Raw genomic sequence first — 19,530 nt, 5'->3', positions numbered from 1 at the left:
TTTACGAGACGCGCGAGCGAGCGAGCGAGCGAGCGAGCAATCGCGGCGACACTCGTCGCAAGGGGGAGGGAATTTGAATTTCGGTCGATTGGAGGAGAATCGAGGAGAAAAATTTCGGAACGGAGTCGAAAGACGCACGAGTGGCTGGCGAGCGCCCTAACGCGCCCTCCTCGAGAGATCAGCCGAGCGAGCAATAGAACGAGAGAGTATAAGTGAGGTCGTACTGTCGAGGCTTTCTGATAAGAGCGACAGAGAGAAAGAGAGAGAGAGGGAACGAGGGAAAGAAAGAGAGACGGCGGCAAGAAAGGGTGGGAGAGTGAGAGGGAGGGAGGGAGGGAGCGAAGAAAGAAGGGAGAGAAAGGGACGGTGGCGAGAGAACGAGAGGGAGGCAGGCGCGCGCGCGCGAGCGCGAGCGCGCGAGGGGCGGAGGGAGGGTATAGTCGTCGTGAGCTCCTTACAGTGCATTGCCTTTACGATCCCTCGAGTCCCCGTCACACCCCGTGCCCCGACAAATCGCGTACGACGTGCCTCTCATGAAGAGATCCACGAAACCAGCTTCGCCGTCGAGCGATTCGGGTCGTCGAGATTCATCGAGAGGAAGAGTTTCTGTATGCGTGACAATGAACACGAAAGTATCGACGAGGTGTGTGTCTCCTCTGGCCACACATAGGGTATACCGCACCCCATGGGCTACAGTTCTGATCTTTGCTTCCAAGCAAAAGAGCCGATCTCCTGCGCGGCGACGTTCTCCTTTCGTTCCCCTCGAGAACACTGAACTCGCGTCTACTGTCTACAGTGGAGACTTTCACCGGAGTACGTTGTACGCGTTTCGAGGGTAACAAGATTATCATGTCGGTCTTACTTGATTCTCAATTTACGTTTCTCATTCTGTATCGTTATGAATTTCTTTTTAAACTTGTTCTATGATTATCGAACGATACGCCGTATTTTCAAAGCGGAGTCTATATACATTTATCATGAATTTTTTATCGTCAATTTGTGAAACGCCTAAATATTCATTGGAAAATAAAAAAATCGTTTGTCAAAAACGGAAATATTTCGAGATATGTCCCCCTATTCTTTTGTTCAGGTACCGAGAGGCTCGTACACCTCCGAAAACGATTTACAAGTCGAAATGGTTTATAGCATCTAAAATAGGTTCTTCGAGTAGGAACTTTCGAAACAGCCACGTTTCACGGCGCACGAGCGCCTTCGCAAGAGGGGAGCACAAAGATGTGTTCGTCCCCATCCCCACCACCCCCATTCACTCCATCTTACTCGGCACGTTTCTCATCTCGATGTCACGACAAATACGTCGCTTCCTTGTCGTTTGCATCTGATATATTACATAGATCGACACGTATTGCGTATGTATACATGTACATGCATTTATCTTTACAATTTTTATTTACATCTCGTACCATGGAGATTGTGATAAAGAAAGTCGGCAAAGTAGGAGAAGAATAGCTTACGGAGAAGTTAACGCTAGTTTGATAAAAAAAGATGTATCGTCCAGTGTTAGTCAAGTAGCACTGGTAGTACCGTAACTCGTGGATTTGTCGGTTGTCCTGTTTCACCTGTACTTGCAGTTCACGCTGGTTCACGCCCTTCTTCTTTTACATCGCTCTCACTAACGGTTAATCGACGTCGACCACTTCTTGCGTTCGAAACAAAATTGAATGTACATGCAGCGCCATCGAGTAGCGAAATCGAGTAACGAATTTTGCCGCTGCATCGCTTCTTCGTTTCACGAAGTTTAGCTGAATTATTGTGTTTGAAAAACGCAAATGAGACGAATTATGAGAATTCGAATCAATTATATGCATGTTTGAAGAAAATGGCATTGTTGCTCGATAAATTAAGATTAAAAAAAATTGTAAAATTATCTGTTCGATATGCTGCTGGTAGTACACATGGAAAAGATCACTGGGTTTGTATCGCTATAACCCTACAATGTTGTTAAAATTTGAATATTCTTTTTAAAAATTCGTTTAATCAAATAGACGATTATTTTTATAGTCTGTTGTAAAGAAAAAGAAAACGACAAAGGATAAAGCGTTAGAATACTTTGATGATTTTTATGCAAATGTTTATAAAAACAATTGGAAGGATATACGAACTGCGTTATTAAAAAAAGAATCCAAGTATATGGCTGTGGTTAATAATTTCAGTGATACGGAAAAAATTCGATCTAATTTAGAGGTAAATCGACAACGGTATTAAAAATCATAAAGTTATAAAATAAAAATATTAAAAATATTAAAAATTTATATTAAAAGGGAAAATAAAATTATTACAGCTACTAGGTGCATTAAATTTAAGAAGTTTATATAATGTACAGAAAGAAAATGTAGAATTTTTTAATAGGAAAAGAGAGGCTAAGTATGGTAAATCTGATGATGATCAAAATTTGATAGAAGCTGAAACTTCTATAGATCAGTCGGAACTTCGAGCAGCTCATCCTGCTAATTATCCAAATTTATTAGAAGATTTAAAAACTGAAACTACGGAATTTGATAAAAAAAATAAAAATATACCTATAAAATTACAATCTATAGATACAAGTTTAAATGATATTAATATAGACAATACTCGTATTGTTGATTCATCTGTAAATTTATCTGTGCTTCAAGAATATGTGCCTGCTAGCAAAATAAAGGGTTTGTTTAATTAATATATTTAATATATTTTTTTGAATTAAAAAATTAATACTATATTTTTTAATAAATTTTATAGGATTAGATGATTGGGTTTTGGAATCTGATCATTATAAATTTTATACTAAGGCTGATGATTTTAAAGTAAATGTTGAGAACGAGCATGTTTTGCCATTTCCAGAACATTTACACGTATATGCTTTTGAAAGAGATAATTATACTAGATTTCCAAGTCCTAGAAAAGGATCTACCGGTGTATTAGGTTTGTATTATTTTAATTTTCATTCAATAATAATAAAGCTAATTTTCTATATATCTTAAAATATTCCATTAATTATAAATGAAATATATAATATTATTAATATATTTTATTTCTATTTTATCTTTTAGATTATTATTTATTTGATGGAGGATCTATACTTCCTGTATTAGCTTTAGATATACAATTAGGTGATATTGTACTTGATATGTGCGCTGCACCTGGAGGAAAAGCTTTAACTATTCTTCAAACTCTCATGCCACGTTTAGTGATCGCTAATGATGTTATCGAATCTAGAATAAAAAGAATTAAAAATGTCATGAATCAATTTGTTTCAAATATTTGTGAGAAAGAAAATATGTTTCTTATAACGCGACAAGATGCTAGAATGATCAATGAAAATGGTAGATATAATAAGGTGTACATCTTAATGCAATTTATTAATGTCGTTTTTATTAATGTTTAATGTTTTATGAAAATCAATGTAAAATTCACATTTATTAACCTTTTTAGATTTTAGTTGATGTCCCATGTACAACGGATAGACATAATTTACATTCTGATGAAAACAATATTTTTAAACCAAGCAGGGTTAAGGAAAGATTAAAATTGCCAGAAATTCAGTCTGAAATTTTAACGTCGGTAGATGAAACGTATCTCATATTTTTCTATTTCGTAATAAATAATTAATTTTTAATTTTATAGGAATGCATTGAAATTAGTATCGGTAGGAGGTACAGTAGTTTATTCAACATGTTCTCTTAGTCCAATACAAAATGATGGTGTTGTACAAGTAGCATTAAAGAGAGCATGGCAAGAAAATAAGTGTGTCATGGTTGTAAAGTATGTACTTTGTATATATTTCTCTAAATATATTCTTACATTAATATTATTATATTATTTACATTAACTTCTTACGTATCATATGATTCTTGTAGAGATATGACTGAAGCGTTGTTACCCTTACGATGCATATATGACTTTGGCAGAATTGGTTTAAAATATGGTCATATCGTTATACCCACTTGTCATAATAATTGGGGTCCAATGTATTTTTGTAAAATAGTAAAAGTACAGTAAAGATAAATAAGTATTTTTTTTCTATATTAAATAAATAAATATTTAAATTTGTACTTTTAATGTAAATATTATTATTATTAAAGATGTTTAAATATGTAAAATATTATCTTTAATAAATAATATTTAATATTGTATATTTACTAGTGTATGTGTATAATAGTAATAAAAAAATATATTTTATCATTCGTTATAATAAATGTAAAGTATGAAAAAATTTTCATATAAAAACAAAAATTGTAACACAATAATGATATTAAATCTCTAAATGAGTTCCTTGTAAGAATTATTAATGATAATTTTTTGTACGACATAAAGTCAAAATTGAATTAAAAAGCTATTCAAATTGTATATTTTTAAAAGTCACATTCATTTCTTAAAATCTTCTTTTAATGGTAATGTTTGATCACTGATTTCTTCATCTATTAATTTACTTTTATTCCAAGATTGTTCTTCTCCGTTTCCAAAAACAGTGTAAACTATTATTTCAATTATATACAAAACGACAGTTGTAAAAAATATAATTCTCCATGCTTCTATAGTTTGCTATAAAACAAATTGAATAATAATAATGTTAATAATGATATTGTCATTATTGAAATAAGATATTTTACCATAAACACTTACATTTCCATGCGTTAATTTTCCAACAAATATTGGCACTACAAATCCAGGTATAGTGGCAATACAATTTGTAATCGCAACGAGAGTACCAGCAAAATTTGGAGCAATGTCAATATGATTCGATAGAAATCCACTATACATTCCACCAATACAAGTTACTCCAATAGTCATTAAAGTAACAGCTAATGTACGATTACATCCAACGTAAGATACTCCTATTAAACAAATCATGGGAACAACAGATGCTAAAAATAAAAATTTTAACAATTATTATAATATAATAGAACTTATTTTAAATCTCCAAGATATTTATACATTAATGATAAACTTACAGAATAATGTCCCAATTTTTCTTGATACCGTTACTGAAATTAATTTTTTATCCTGCATCATGGCCAACACCTTACTAAGAACCATAGTGAAAATCCACATACATAAAAATGGCATGGAAGAAAGACCAGCATTCTATTCAATAAACGACAAAAAATAATTACAATTATTGCATTAAACAATTATTATGATATTTTGTAAATTTCCAATTTTTAATTTCCAATTACAAATAGTTACTCACAGAACTCATATCAAATTTTAGTATTTGATTCATAAAAGTAGGAAGCTCAATAAGTAACATGTACCATCCAAAATTACTACAGAAATGAGCAATTAAAATTGCCATAAATGGTTTAGATCGTAACACTGCACTCCATGGAACTGATAGTTTCTAAACAACAATAATATATATATATATATATATAAATAATAAGAGTAGAGTCATGAAATTTTTTTTTCAATGTTAAACCAACCTTATGTTCATTCCTATTTTGACCTAAAGATTGCATGATGTAATTTCTTTCCTCTTCACTGATAAGCTTCGTTTGTTCCTCCGGGCTATCCGCGATCATGATCCACCAAACTGTGCACCAAATTAGACAAAGTGCACCTTCAATGTAAAATATCCACACCCATTCGAAATTCGCAGCCAATATTCCCGTTAAGAGTATAGAAATCACAGTGCCAAGTGCAGTCCCTGGAAGAAGCAAAAATTAACATTTATTTATACAATTAAAAAACACACATATATATATATACGTTTTTACCCGCGTAAACGATCGAAGCAAGAACGCTTCTCTCGTTCGGTGGAGCCCATTTAGCGATCATAACGTGCATCGCCGGGAACGTTACACCCTGCAATTAAAAAAAAAAGTTAAAAAAAATAGTACAATATTTTCCATTTTTTAATTCGAACAATTTTTTAATTGACTAACCCCACCGATTCCTTGAAGAAATCTCATCACGATAAAGAGGGAGTAATGCGTTTGAGCAGCAACAGGTGACAACACAGATGCCAGGACGTTTAGAAGTACAGATCCATTCATCACCCATTTGGCGGACAATAGTTCGGCCATTCGTCCCCCCGGAAGTAAAGATACCATGTATCCCCAAAAATAGGATGACAGGATAAGGCCTTGTAAAGGCTCGTTCCACACGAACGGACCATCCTTGAAAAGTGAAAGAAAAAAAAAAAAATAATTTCGCGAAAATTTAAAGAAATTTTTTCTCCATCATTTTCACGAAGACTCGAACGCAATATTGTTTTAAAATTAGTCGCGTGGACGTACACGTACCTCGGTGGTGATTTTCGTCGCGTTGGAAGAAATATCATGGCGGTGGCACTGATCGGCAACAATGTCGGTAATCACGTTGCTCGCATTCCCCGATTGACGCGACGTGGACAGCTTTACGGCAGTGTGGTTCACCATAGCCACGATGGCCACGCTTACGTTTACCTTGAAACCGTAGATAATGGCGAGCCCAATAGAGCCCATAATCGCCATTAAGTATCGTATAGGAAACGCGGCGTGCCCTGTTTATGTATAACAGATATACGTGTATATTCGTAAAGAATTTTAAATGTTCATTTAATGGGCCGTTTTAATGGAATAAGTAGTAAGCCAGCGTTTCAACAATGATAATGATTAATCGATAATAAAACATCGCGTGGAAAATCGTATGCGGGAAGAACGAACGAAAGGAGGACGTGTCGTTTAGCATGAAGCATGACCGAACGTGTTTTCAAATATCCCACTTCTTCGCAACCGTTTTCTTTTCTTTTTTTGCGGTTGTTATAGTTCTGTCTATACGGATAAATTATTATAAAAATTAAATAATAATTTTAAAGGAAGGTTAAAGAGTTATCGCAATCGTGAAAGTATTATACGTAAAATTAATATGCGAAATTTTCTCTCGATTTAATTATCATTTTGAACGACAGAAAGTTAAAAAAAAATTTATTTGCGTCGATAGATATTGAGAAAGAATAATTATAATTGCATTTTTTATCACGAATTATTCTATTTTTTAACAATAATGAAAAAAAGGATCATCGGGAAAGCTTTTTATTATAAGTTCTTTTCAGACCCGAATACTTTTCTTTTTATTCCACGCATTTATTTTCAGGCCGATGTAGGTCAAGAAACGCGTGAAACGAAGCTACAAAATATTTTTTCTCTTTTCTTCTCTTTTTTTTGCGAACATATCGCACAAAATATATTTATTTCGTGTCAAAATCGATGAAATGTTTGAATAACAAATTAATGATTTTTTTTACAGATAAATTATCGATGACAATATCGTTATCAACTGCACAATTATTCAAAACCGCACAAAAATTTATATATGAATGACTAATGACTAACAACTGTCATAATAAATGCATAGAGTTGCATCAACTCAAATGGAAATCATACCGAACAGCGCGATTTCAAAATTGTTTTATCTCGAATTGCATCATACATTTAATTTTTCAAAAAATTAAAAAAAATATTTTATTTTTCTTTTTTTTTTAACACGATGCAAAACTTATTTGGCGAAATTTTGTAAAATGTTCAAATGTAAAAAAAGAAAAAAAGAGAGAGAAATGAGTTACGACAGAGAAATGAGTTAATCTTTTAGAGTAGAGGACACTTGAAGGTCACAGAGATAGAACCCCAGATAAAGGGTAGAATTTCGAAATAATCGAAGTTCAATCAACTTTTCCCGCTTTCACAAAGTCATTAATGTGCAATCTCTCGGATCAGTATCGTACTATAAACGAAAGACTATAATTACTTACCCTTGAGATTATGCTTTCCAGCCATAGTTTTCCCTTGAGTCAACGACTGATACGTATTTTCTCGAAATAAAACGCAAGAAAAAAAAGAAAAAAAAACAAACCCTCGTAAAAGAGTTATTTACAATTCTTTTTTTTTTTTTCGATTACAATTGCAATTCAACGCAATATATAAGAAATATAAAATTTTTACGAATTCACAAAATTAATCAATATTTTCGATCGAGTCGAAGAGAGATTTTCGTAAAAATACGATCCACGATACGAAAAATTTAATCGATCATTTAGACGATGCAATTTCGAAATACTTGTCAATCTACGATACTCTCTTTGCACCCAATTCGTTTCCTCGTTCGCGCAACATGCTACTGAGAGTGAACGCGATACATCAGATCCTCCAAACTATATACGAAGGAAAAACGGAGCGTGCGCCTCTTCTATAAATGCCATAGGCGTGTGAACGCAGGCTCAAATTTATCGTCTTTCGAATACCGCGTTTGTCAATGTGACGATGCCTACGTATTTTCAACCTGTCCTCTGTTGATTCTGAGAACGTGTTTAATGAAATGCACGTTAGGTAAACTGTTTGACGGATCACGTCGTTAACATTTGACTCCTAATGCTTGTAATAATATTATTTAATATTATTATATTATAATATGTTAGATTTGCACATTGAACAATGTAATTATCTAATGTAAATAGATATATATATATATAGAAATTATTCTTTATTATCGGATATTATTAAATGGTTTTATGATATTTAATATTTGTACGATTTAAAATTTTAATATATATATATATATATCGATTCAGATACGATACTACTTGTGTATTTATTGGTTATAAGCTTGCTATATTGCAAGCTTGGATATAATATTCTAGTGTTATCCTTATCGAGAACGATAAAAGAGTGAAAGACGAAGATAAATTGAAAGTCAAAGCGTTTGAAGAAACTTTATGATGTATTGTTTCGGGAAAGTTCTTCTTAAACATGTGTCCCTGATAAATACTGAAGCATACGATATGATTTAAAGTATTAAATAAATAAATTAAATAATTTGACCGTAGAAAAAGAAAAAAAGGAGAGGAAAATTTATTTTTATGTATTTTTATGCTTTCGTAGGATTCGAGTTAAATTTTTCTCGTCCACGATGCAATTGAAATTTCATATTTATCGTTTTTTGATCAAGGAAGGAGGCGCACGATGAACCAAAATGAAGTTGGATTCATAAATAGGTTACAATATACATATGTCGACCTAATCAAAATTTGCAAATTGACAGTATGTAACAAAAATAAAACGATGACATTTATAAATTCCAATGTATAAAAATAAGTTCTTTTTGAATTTTAATGACGAATAAGTAAGCTAGAAACATGAGCGAGGAATTAGCACCCGACCCAACCCTTGAAGAAATATATACATGGATCGAGCAAATACAATTTTCAAAACCAAAGAAAAATCTTGCTCGAGATTTTTCCGACGGTGGTAATAATGAAAAGTTCATTCATTTTATGAGCGTAGCTTATTTTTTAATTGGGCTAATGTTTAAAAAACGTTTTTTTCAACAAATCCTAGTTTTTATGGCTGAATTGTTAAAACGTTACTATCCTAAACACATCGATATACATAATTACGTTCCTGGAAATAGCGTTGCAAAAAAAATAGATAACTGGTGTACACTAAATCGGAAGGTACTTTCGAAGCTTGATATTAAAATAGGAAAAGATATAATCAATAAATTGGCAAATTCGCAACCTGGTATTATTGAAAAAGTTTTAATCGAATTGCGAACTAAAATTTTAAAAGATTGTAACGCGGAAAGGAATACTTTATATTCTGAATATCAGGAAAACGAAAAAACAGGTAAGTAAATAATTACAGTCAAATGATAAAATTTCGGGGAAAATTTATATAATTTTTGAGTAAAATTTTATTTTCTATAAAGAAGTTGTTAAGTCAGTGCTCAATACTGAAGAAGTAGCGAATAAAACTGTTCCACGTCATGTTTTCGTTCGATTAAAACAGGAATTAGAAGAAAAAAATGAAATGATAAAAATGCTTCATCAAAAGGTATCTCATCTCGAGTCTTTGATAAAACTGAAAGATCAAAGAATTACAGATCTTACTTCACAAATAATAAAACCCGTAGAACAAAATACACCAAGATCTGTGAATTTAAGTTCCACATCTAATGTAGTTTCAAAACTTCGAACGAAAATTATATAGATAATTAGAATTTTTGAAAGTTGAAACAAATGTTTTGAAAATATTTTAAATAACAGTGTACTTCAAAAAATTATATTATTTATAAACTTTTAATTAATATATCATTTTAACATAGCGCACCACATCTTGATTTGTTTTTTTCATATTTAGATTACAATTTTTATAGCTATTGTTACAGATTTTTATTATAATTAAATCTATTAGTTTGTTGATTTTTGTTGACACTTGTTAAATGCTCATTACAAAAGTTGATAAAATTGTATCAACGTAAAATTATATTATTTATTTCTTATTTTTAGATAGATTCAATGTAAATAGAAATTTTATATTGGGGCTCTCATGCTTGGTGGTGAAACCAAAATTACACCATCACCACGAACGAAAAGCATAGAAATATTCCTTTTAGTCGTACGATACACTTCCTCGTATGTTTCTTCATCGATTTCTACTGTAGTTACAGTTTCTTCCGCTTCACCCAATACCATATTCAAATGTTGGTCATAAGCCTGTAAATTAAAAAATTAAAAAATTTTATATTATTAAATTTTTTTAAATTGATAATAGAAATGTATATATAATGGACAGATAAAAAAAATAATATTTACATGTAATCGTCCCCGTAATTCTCTCTCATTTCTCATTTTAACATATATTCTTTCATCAAGACTCAATCTTATAAGATCTAAGGGTTCTTTAACATTTATTGCTGGCACCTGAAATGAAAATATATAAGTGAGGTTATTCACAAAATTCTAGAAATACTTGTGTTTGATCTTGGATTTTATCAATTCGCTCATCCAAAAACAAATATACATGAGGTTATAATAGGTTAGATTCGTGTTTAAAACTTTAAATCAATGCTTTTACCTGTTCTGTCTCGTCAGCCATGATATAATTAAATTCAATATTATTCACTTATTTTATTCTTAATTTATAAAACTAGATTAACTTTTTACGTTTATGTTTACAAACAAATATAAATGTTTTAGTTTACTTTCTACAAAATCAACTATTGCGCGCATCATTCGGATAAACCGGCAATATTATCATTTCATGATATCAAACTATCATCCGGCAAGTGGCGCCATACATTTCTCAACAATCTATCTTCCTAATTTATTAAAATTTCCTTAATCGTCAAATAATATTCGTTATATCATTTTCGTTGAATAACAAATTAATTAAATCTTTCGATAAAATATTTTTTTTACAAATATGAATATATACCATAGTTCTATAGTTTTTATTTTATATCAAAAAATATTTTGATTTTCCCGCGTAGTTAGTTATCAGCTTATCCGCATCAAGGAATGGGCGCTACTAGTCGACGATAGAAATCAGCGTAGCTTGAGGTATTGCTAGAGTGAACGAGCGCGAGGGAGCGAGCAACGCCATTTTCTCAATTCGCGGGTGAAGACTGTGCGCGGTGTGTGACTTGTTTGATAAAGTTTATCCACGATTCTGCTTCACGACGTCGAAATTACGGGCTGTCTAACGGCCCTGGTGTATTCACCAGTGTTATGCATAGACACGCGGCCAGCTGTGCGGTAGATATGGTGAGTTCAGAGAGATCGAAGCGCTCCCGGGAGACGTGACGTCTTGTCAGTCGGCCTTTTCCCATTCCCCCTTCTTGGTGAGCTCCCGCAGGGATGGGTCGTGCAGAGTTGTCGTTTATGATAACGTAACATAAACTAAACGGTAAATCGAACGCACGTTTACAGTCCTTGTCGATTACGATTTCACGTGTAATAAAAAGAATCGTGGTGGAATCAGGAGCCCGTAAAATGTTTCGTTCGGGCCAATGGGCGGAGGTTTAGGGCGGCACATGGCTGTTGGGGCGCCGGCTGTGCAGGGGGTGGTTTTCCCGACGCTAGCTCGAACCGATGAAAATTCACTGTTCTTGTCAGTCACGATATTCTATGCGTATGTATATCTCGATCGTGATCGCGTGTAATTGCGACCGGTCACGGTTCGGATAACAAGTTTATAGTGACAGTGGAAAGAGAAATACTCCGTTATATGTCTCGATTTTCTTATTGAAGAAGAGAAGCAGCCGGAGGCTTCAGCCTTTCGCGGATTACGCGCGTCTCTTGTGTGCTATAGTGTTCTGCATTTTCTTCACGTAAAGCTTGGACAAAGGAACCAATACTGATCACGGACGATCTCTGGAAGAGAAATATTCGACGATCTTTGTGTTGCTGCGAAGCAGAGACAACGGGTAACGTAAGCTCCTTTCATATATGGTTTTGTAAATTGCGATATCGTGTGAATCGTTTCGAATTTGATCTTCCACGATGATTTATTAATGGACCGTTAGATCTCGTGGAATGTGTATGCGTCAATATTATCGATCGATGCTTGTTGACATACAGAAGACTCTTCTTTCGTTTTTTCTTCAAAAGAATGATATGCTAGTAGTTATCTTTACATTTATAGCGTTCACTTTTATCTTTCGTTTACATTGGCGTAACGTTTCAGCGATTTCAAAGATTATTTCTTAATTTTCTACATTTATGTAATTATGATCGAATAGACGATCGTACTTTTTTTAAAATTTTAAAACCGTTACATCAAAAATCGAATTTGTTCTATTACAAACGTATTAGATATGACGATATGATCCCATGTTACATAGGCGCTTGGTGATTAAAATTCGCCGTGACATTCATGCGCCAATTAACTCGCCCGGCCTTTCGACCTTGTTGACATTTTAAACGTTTTCTGCCCTCTCAAGAAATCCGATAGCTAACTTCGCACGTATACTTTCAACAGTTGCCTCGCTAATCTTGGATCATCTTTTTCCGATAGGTCTTCCTATGCGTATCGTTTATCATTTTACAAATTCATTTTGTTCGGTATGAAACAATATTCACGATTCACCCGTCGTACATTTAAATTTGTACGACAGCGTTAGCTTTATGTTAATGTATTGTGTTACTATTGGAAGAATGAAATTAAAAAAAATGAATATATCATTTTTTATGGACTCTTCATTTAAAATATTCTTTGATTTATAATTAGAGAAGTATAATATTATATAATTAATTTAGTCATTAAATATAATTTATACGTTGTATATTTTCAAAGATAATTCTCGATGATTTGAATTTTTACGTTGTTTTTATAGTTATCTATATTTTATTTTATAGCGATAATTTTATGATATAGAAGCGATAAATTTACGATACGCGTTTTACAATATTATGCAGTGGGTACCCGATTAACCGGCTTAATTGAGACCGGGCAAGCCGGTTAAATCGAGACCAATTGGATAATTCGGAGGCCATGATTAAACTAAATATAGTTATTTATAGAAATTCATCTATATTCATTTGTGATTTTACAAATAAATATTATTTTTTAAATATAATAATATTTTGTTTAAACTTATTATGCTTAAATTTATAATAAATCGCAATATATTCTTAATATTAAATCCTATTATTTTATTTTTATTTATATCAGTATATTTTATTTCTATAAATTAGGATAAATAATCATCGATTGAAAATATCATAAATATAATTGTCTAGTTATTATAAAAATGGCGATTTAATTAAGTTGAATTCAAAAAATTATGTACTTCTTTCTGTCGAATCGGATTCGTAATAAAAACACAGTTCTGCGCACTGTCACATTGCGCAGGCAGTTAGATAGTAACGCTTTAATTTATATTAGATCGTTGTGCATTGGATAAATTTCGGTCCATTATATCGAAACAAATTGCGCGTTCATTTCAAATGAATTTTTTATCCTAAACGTTATTTATAGAATGATAATCGTAAAAATGAAGCATTCAATTCTTTCAAAATAGATTATATAGTTCCTCGTTTCTGTTTCGTGTTATTTTTCACTACGTTACACAAGTAATATAGATTGTTGTATAATGTATCGTGTGAAGTTGCGCGCATACTCACGAACACGTGTCCGGACACGCGACGTGTGCGGGAGAACGAATTCAAAATAACCGTGTGTTTTATGGGTGGAGTACCGTCGAGATATTTCTTTATTCATGAGTGCAAACGACGAAGCGGCACGGCGTGCATTAATCCCTTGAAATCGTCGCTCGACCAAAGCGCACCAAGCCGAGTGTGTTTTTAACGCTCGTCTGCATTGAAACGCTTTACGTGGAAAACCGAATTACGAATTTATGCAACGGATAAACACATGCATCGGGACCCTTTGAGAAACTTATCCGTTTACCCAAGATGGAAAGCATTGATAGTTGATGACATGTTATTACGGTAGGTGGTACACGTTTCGTGTATAAAATAATTAGAAGATTGATCGGTTACCGAGACGACAAAAAATATTTTTTTCCGCGAAATATACTATCGAATAAAGTCAATTATTCGTCATTTCTCGATTATATCTATTTAAACTCATAGATATCAAAAGAGGCAGATACATTGCGATGTATCGCGCTGAAGTAAGATTAAAAATTATTCTCAATCGTGTCAACGAAGAAAAAGTGGAAAAACTAGAGGACTGTCAATTCAATTATTCAAATATTTAAATTCGTATCATCTTTCAATGTTCTACATGTGAACATTCTTTCAAAAATGAATTTTCCTTTTCTCCTAAAATGTTTACCTACACTCGGTTCGCTTCTCGATGCGCTTTCACACACTCAAAAGTCCATTATACCGATTTGCGCGTAGCGTATTAAACCATACACGTCACGAGTTGATATTAGCCGATGATTTACGAGGCTCGCTACGCGCAAATAATAACGGCTATCCTGTCCTATAGTGATTCACGTGCAAAAGCAGGGATGAAGTAACGCGACTGTTTGTCACCGCGTAAAAAAAGGAAAACTGATTAAACAGCAAGCGAACCGCACCATCCAGGTTTCATCGTTCCGTGTGGAATCCTATTATCGATGCGTCCCCCGGGAATTCTTTCAAACGCGAAACTTCGATTGCGGGTGGAAACACAATCATTCACGAGCTTTCATAGTTAAATTGCTTTCTCTGCTTAAACGCATATTGTTTATCGCGACGCTCTAGGGATTTCTAAATAGATTTAAATGCTTATTATTAATTCCCTATAAATTTCACACATCCAACTTCTCCATAACCAAAATTTTACTAAATTCGAATAATTTTACGGATAGAAACGGATGCGAATATTGATTCTTTCGGTGGACTGTTTACGATATAACGGTGCAAATAGTAGAATAATTATCGAAACACGGTCGAGCGACCACCATCTCGGAATCCGGCGTTTTATCGCGATAACTTTCCACTTTCTATTTTTTTTATTTTTCCTCCCTCTTCCCCCCCCTCTCTCCCCTAGTTTCCAGGAAAGATGCGTCGTTACACGGCGCATTATTTCGAGATTCGCGGTGATTGCGACGATGTCCAAACGCTTTTGCCAAACGGTACGTGGCAGAAGAAATGGGGACAACTTAACTCTAGGATTCCACGATCGAGCGTCGAGCGTTGTTGCCCAATCTAGCGCGTTTTGCATCGACGATTTGTTTGCACCACCGCTTACTTACACGCTAATTAAATAACTGAATATCTCGTGCATATCTATGTAACGCAACTAACGAATTTTATTTATCTTTCCCGCTATTTGAAATCCATCCAAGTCCAATTGTAAATGTTTGTTTAAAAATTGTTATCACTCGAGAAGAAAATTTTAAAATTAATTGATTAAAAAATTATAAATATTTAACAATTGATACGTACAACAACACGTGTGATCCTGCCGTTAAAAAAATTGTCTAAATAATCGATCGGCTCGTTTCAGTGACTTTTTGAAAGTGATTTGATTGATCGATAGATTCGTGCGGACATTTCCGAGAATTTTAAACGACATTGAAATATGAGTTATGGAATGGAGGTTATTGACACAGCATTCATTATTCACAGATAATTGCCGTTTGCGTTTATCAATCTTGTTAACATTGGCGAGAACTAATTTCAACAACAACAAAAAAAAAAGAAGAAAATCCATTATCGAGTTTCAACCAATATTGCAACAAATTTATCTTACCAATAATTCGTTTCCTCGGCAACGCTCGATACAATTCGTTTAATTAATGAATTATCGAAGCGTTTCCTTCTTTTTCTTCATCTGCCTCCCCTTCTTCGACCGCCCTTCTTTCATCTTAAATACGCAACGCTTTAAATTTCTCCCCGACGATCCGGTATCACACCAGTCCGACAACTTTTTCCATCTCGTGTAACGATTTTCGAGCTCTGTATCTCTCTCTCTCCTCGTGTCCCCTTCTTTTGACTTTTCGTCGTCCAGTTTTATAATACACGCGAATTTTATAAGGGCAGAGATTCGTTTAAATTTCTATCTTTTCTAATTTTTCTTTTTTCTCTATTTTTTTTTTGAATTTCCATTCTTTCATCGTAGTATTTCAAATTTGATTGAGATGGATAGACGACAAGATCGCTCTCGCGTTTGAAATCGAGAAGGAAATTTTAAAATTAATTAAAACCAATAAATTGTACTATTGTAAAGAAAATTGGAAGGATTGAAACGTAAATATTTAATAATTTATATGTACGTGTGATTTTTTAAAAAATCGTCTAACATTGAAAAATATTTCTCGTTCAAAGGAAGAAAAAGGTTCTTTTCCCTGGGAAATTAAAATTAAATTCGAAGGAAATTTTAAAATTAATTAATTAAAATCAATAAATTGTACTATTGAAAAGAAAATTGGAAGGATTAAAACGTAAATATTTAATAATTTATATGTACGTGTGATTTTTTAAAAAATCGTCTAACATTGAAAAATATTTCTCGTTCAAAGAAAGAAAAAGGTTCTTTTGGGAAATTAAAATTAAATTCGAAAAGGAAATTTTAAAATTAATTAAAGCCAATAAATTGTACTATTCTAAAGGAATAAATATTTAATAATTTATATGTATAATAATAATACGTGTGATTCTTTAAAAAATCTAACATTGAAAAATATTTCTCGTTCAAAGGAAGAAAAAGGTTCTTTTCCCTGGGAAATTAAAATTAAAATTAAATTCGAGAAGGAAATTTTAAAATTAATTAAAATCAATAAATTGTACTATTGAAAAGAAAATTGGAAGGATTAAAACGTAAATATTTAATAATTGATATGTACGTGTGATTCTTTAAAAAATCGTCTAACATCGAAAAATATTTCTCGTTCAAAGGAAGAAAAAGGTTCTTTTCCCTGGGAAATTAAAATTAAATTCGAAGGAAATTTTAAAATTAATTAATTAAAATCAATAAATTGTACTATTGAAAAGAAAATTGGAAGGATTAAAACGTAAATATTTAATAATTGATATGTACGTGTGATTCTTTAAAAAATCGTCTAACATCGAAAAATATTTCTCGTTCAAAGGAAGAAAAAGGTTCTTTTCCCTGGGAAATTAAAATTAAATTCGAAAAGGAAATTTTAAAATTAATTAAAGCCAATAAATTGTACTATTCTAAAGGAATAAATATTTAATAATTTATATGTATAATAATAATACGTGTGATTCTTTAAAAAATCTAACATTGAAAAATATTTCTCGTTCAAAGGAAGAAAAAGGTTCTTTTCCCTGGGAAATTAAACGGAGAAGCGCGTCGATCGGAGATAAATTCGCGTATAATGGCGAAGCTTGTAGCAATTAATACTCTTCAATTGTATACATTTCTTTCCTTTGAATTAACTGCGAATAAATGACGGAAATTTGACTTCGAAATTGCCATACGTGGCAACGTTGTAGAGACGGATTAAAAAAGGGAAAAGAAACTTGGTCACGATGGAATTCTAGGATGTCTAGTGATCCGCTCGACAGATTCTAGGGGAAAAAGACGACGAAAAAAGAGACAGTTTTTGATCGAAAACATTCGTATCATGCGTTTTTTCCTTTTCTTATTTCTTTCAAACGTTTTCGCAGTAGAGTCGTGAATCGTTTTTTCTCTCTCTACGAGAAAAGTTAACCAAAGCTGATCTCATCGCGAATCATTTCGCGGAATTAAAATTACCAGCCTTAACATCTCACGATTCGACGAAATCTCGATTAAAAATCTCGATCGATGATAAATCAAAATTGCGACATCGAATCGACGCGAAATCGGTGAATAATCGTGATTTATACATTTTCGATAAACCAAAAAATATTAAATATTGCGCGTGTTGAATATATATTTTATAAACAGGATATATAATATGAAAAAATATAAAATTAAATCGTCTCTAAATCGTTATTAATCGGTTATCGAATAATTTATAATTGTATGTTTAATTCCAAATTTTAAAATTTTTAAATTTCAAAGTGGGCGTATTTTAAAAATCGAAAGCACTTGGAGCGCTTTAAGCAGCTTCTCGATCGAATTGGAGCAATGAACGCGACACGCATGTGGAACAAGTGGAGCCGCCCCCGCCACGTTGTCTTTGCCCTGCATTAATTTAAAAGAAGGAGAAGACACTGTTGCGCAACATTCCTACGCAGAATAATACCTGACCGCGTTTTCAGACGCGCGAAATCCGAGAAATCGGGTCCAGATCTGCATTAAAACGCCGAAAATATTTCGTGTATCACGTTTGCTTCAATTCGAACAAGTTGAAATTCAAGTTGACAGATCATTAATTCTAATTCATAACATTCACTTCGATGAGGTGTTTTTATCGAATCGAGAAGTTCGAGAAATATTCCTTCGATTTGTAAAGATTATTTTTCCCACCTGGGAACGTGGGAACGTGTGTTTCTAATAAATAGAGCAGAAACGTTGCTATTAGTCGGAGAGCGTACAATTTCCTCAAAGTGTAAAGTGTACTTTGTGATAAAGCGCACTTTTAACGTTGCAATGCAGTTGAATACTGTTGCGTGTTGAAATATGTAGAGCGGATTGTGAATTGGTTTTAAAAATTGACGAGGAAAGATATATTTTATTACACAGATATATATATATATTTCGTCGTTGGAAGATTGGAGAAGAGAAATGAATCTATAGAATAAAGTGATCCGTTTATTTGGCGTCATTTCTCGAAAAGTGGCAGTAAATTGCTGATCACTTTGCAAGCCTTGTCCGAGTGGCATTGAAACCAATTTTGATATCAAGGCAAATGCCTCACGGCATGAAATAAAATTGCTCCTCGATTTCTCTTTACGAGCTGGCATTACGCGATTACTCGTCGTTAGTTATCGCGGATAGATAGTTGATCAGAGATTTTGCATAATGAACATCAATCTTCCTTTCGATCTCCTAATTTCGTTTAAAGAGAAAGTAAAGTAAACCACTCATCGTTTCTCTTATGAAAACATTGTTTTCGGAACTTTCGAATATCGCTTTCTTTTTTTTTACCGAATAATTCTAATCGAAGTTGGAATAGGTTAGGTTAAATCGATTAACCCAATCTTTCTGACTTTTTTGTCGAACAAAATAAATTCTAATTGAAGTTCGATCGATAAATTTGCTTAAGCTCTCTTTAAAGCTATTCCAGAATTAACGAACGTGTACCGATATGATGACACTTTTATACCGAAGCACCGAAGCTATAACCGATAAAGGTTAAGTTGGAGCTAATTTACTACTCGATAATATATTCCCGTCACTTATACGAGGCGCATATCGTGAT

General features: G+C 33.0%; 5 protein-coding genes across 10 annotated transcripts in view; 3 read left to right on the top strand and 2 right to left on the bottom strand.

The window, feature by feature from the left end:
- Positions 1–391: 391 nt before the first annotated feature.
- On the top strand, positions 392–4,130 carry LOC108001931 (5-methylcytosine rRNA methyltransferase NSUN4). Its single transcript, XM_017063261.3, has 8 exons — positions 392–1,930; positions 2,020–2,202; positions 2,300–2,660; positions 2,737–2,919; positions 3,048–3,334; positions 3,430–3,554; positions 3,622–3,759; positions 3,855–4,130. The coding sequence occupies exons 1-8, from the start codon at positions 1,838–1,840 to the stop codon at positions 3,994–3,996; spliced, it is 1,512 nt and encodes a 503-aa protein (XP_016918750.2). The 5' UTR covers positions 392–1,837; the 3' UTR covers positions 3,997–4,130.
- LOC108001930 (putative inorganic phosphate cotransporter) lies at positions 3,753–8,171 on the bottom strand. Its single transcript, XM_017063259.3, has 9 exons — positions 7,730–8,171; positions 6,243–6,481; positions 5,883–6,116; positions 5,715–5,802; positions 5,421–5,644; positions 5,189–5,338; positions 4,950–5,082; positions 4,621–4,862; positions 3,753–4,539 (listed from the first exon to the last, which is right to left on the bottom strand). The coding sequence occupies exons 1-9, from the start codon at positions 7,752–7,754 to the stop codon at positions 4,363–4,365; spliced, it is 1,512 nt and encodes a 503-aa protein (XP_016918748.2). The 5' UTR covers positions 7,755–8,171; the 3' UTR covers positions 3,753–4,362.
- A 120-nt stretch (positions 8,172–8,291) lies between these two features.
- LOC108001875 (sperm flagellar protein 1) lies at positions 8,292–10,012 on the top strand. Its single transcript, XM_017063148.3, has 4 exons — positions 8,292–8,765; positions 8,856–9,221; positions 9,312–9,599; positions 9,682–10,012. Exons 2-4 carry the CDS (start codon positions 9,110–9,112, stop codon positions 9,960–9,962), a joined length of 681 nt encoding a protein of 226 aa, XP_016918637.1. The 5' UTR covers positions 8,292–8,765; positions 8,856–9,109; the 3' UTR covers positions 9,963–10,012.
- Positions 10,013–10,022: 10 nt separating this feature from the next.
- LOC108001874 (U6 snRNA-associated Sm-like protein LSm3) lies at positions 10,023–11,294 on the bottom strand. The gene is made up of 3 exons (XM_017063147.3): positions 10,830–11,294; positions 10,568–10,675; positions 10,023–10,468 (listed from the first exon to the last, which is right to left on the bottom strand). Exons 1-3 carry the CDS (start codon positions 10,848–10,850, stop codon positions 10,286–10,288), a joined length of 312 nt encoding a protein of 103 aa, XP_016918636.1. The 5' UTR covers positions 10,851–11,294; the 3' UTR covers positions 10,023–10,285.
- A 17-nt stretch (positions 11,295–11,311) lies between these two features.
- The window catches only part of LOC108001908 (actin-binding protein WASF3), a 37,602-nt gene continuing 29,383 nt past the window's right edge, over positions 11,312–19,530 (top strand). For 2 of the 6 annotated variants that reach the window (XM_062073046.1, XM_062073044.1), the window contains exon 1: positions 11,381–11,518. The gene's annotated coding sequence lies outside the window, so the exon portion shown is untranslated. Of the gene's footprint in view, positions 12,186–19,530 lie in introns of all 6 variants that reach the window. The other 4 variants (XM_062073045.1, XM_062073043.1, XM_062073047.1 and 1 more) reach the window with 3 other exon arrangements.

Source organism: Apis cerana, linkage group LG3, assembly GCF_029169275.1.
Source record: "Apis cerana isolate GH-2021 linkage group LG3, AcerK_1.0, whole genome shotgun sequence".
NCBI classification, from domain to species: Eukaryota; Metazoa; Arthropoda; class Insecta; order Hymenoptera; family Apidae; genus Apis; species Apis cerana.
The sequence above is the reverse complement of the archived record's forward strand: the minus strand, read 5'-3'. Positions and strand labels throughout refer to the sequence as shown.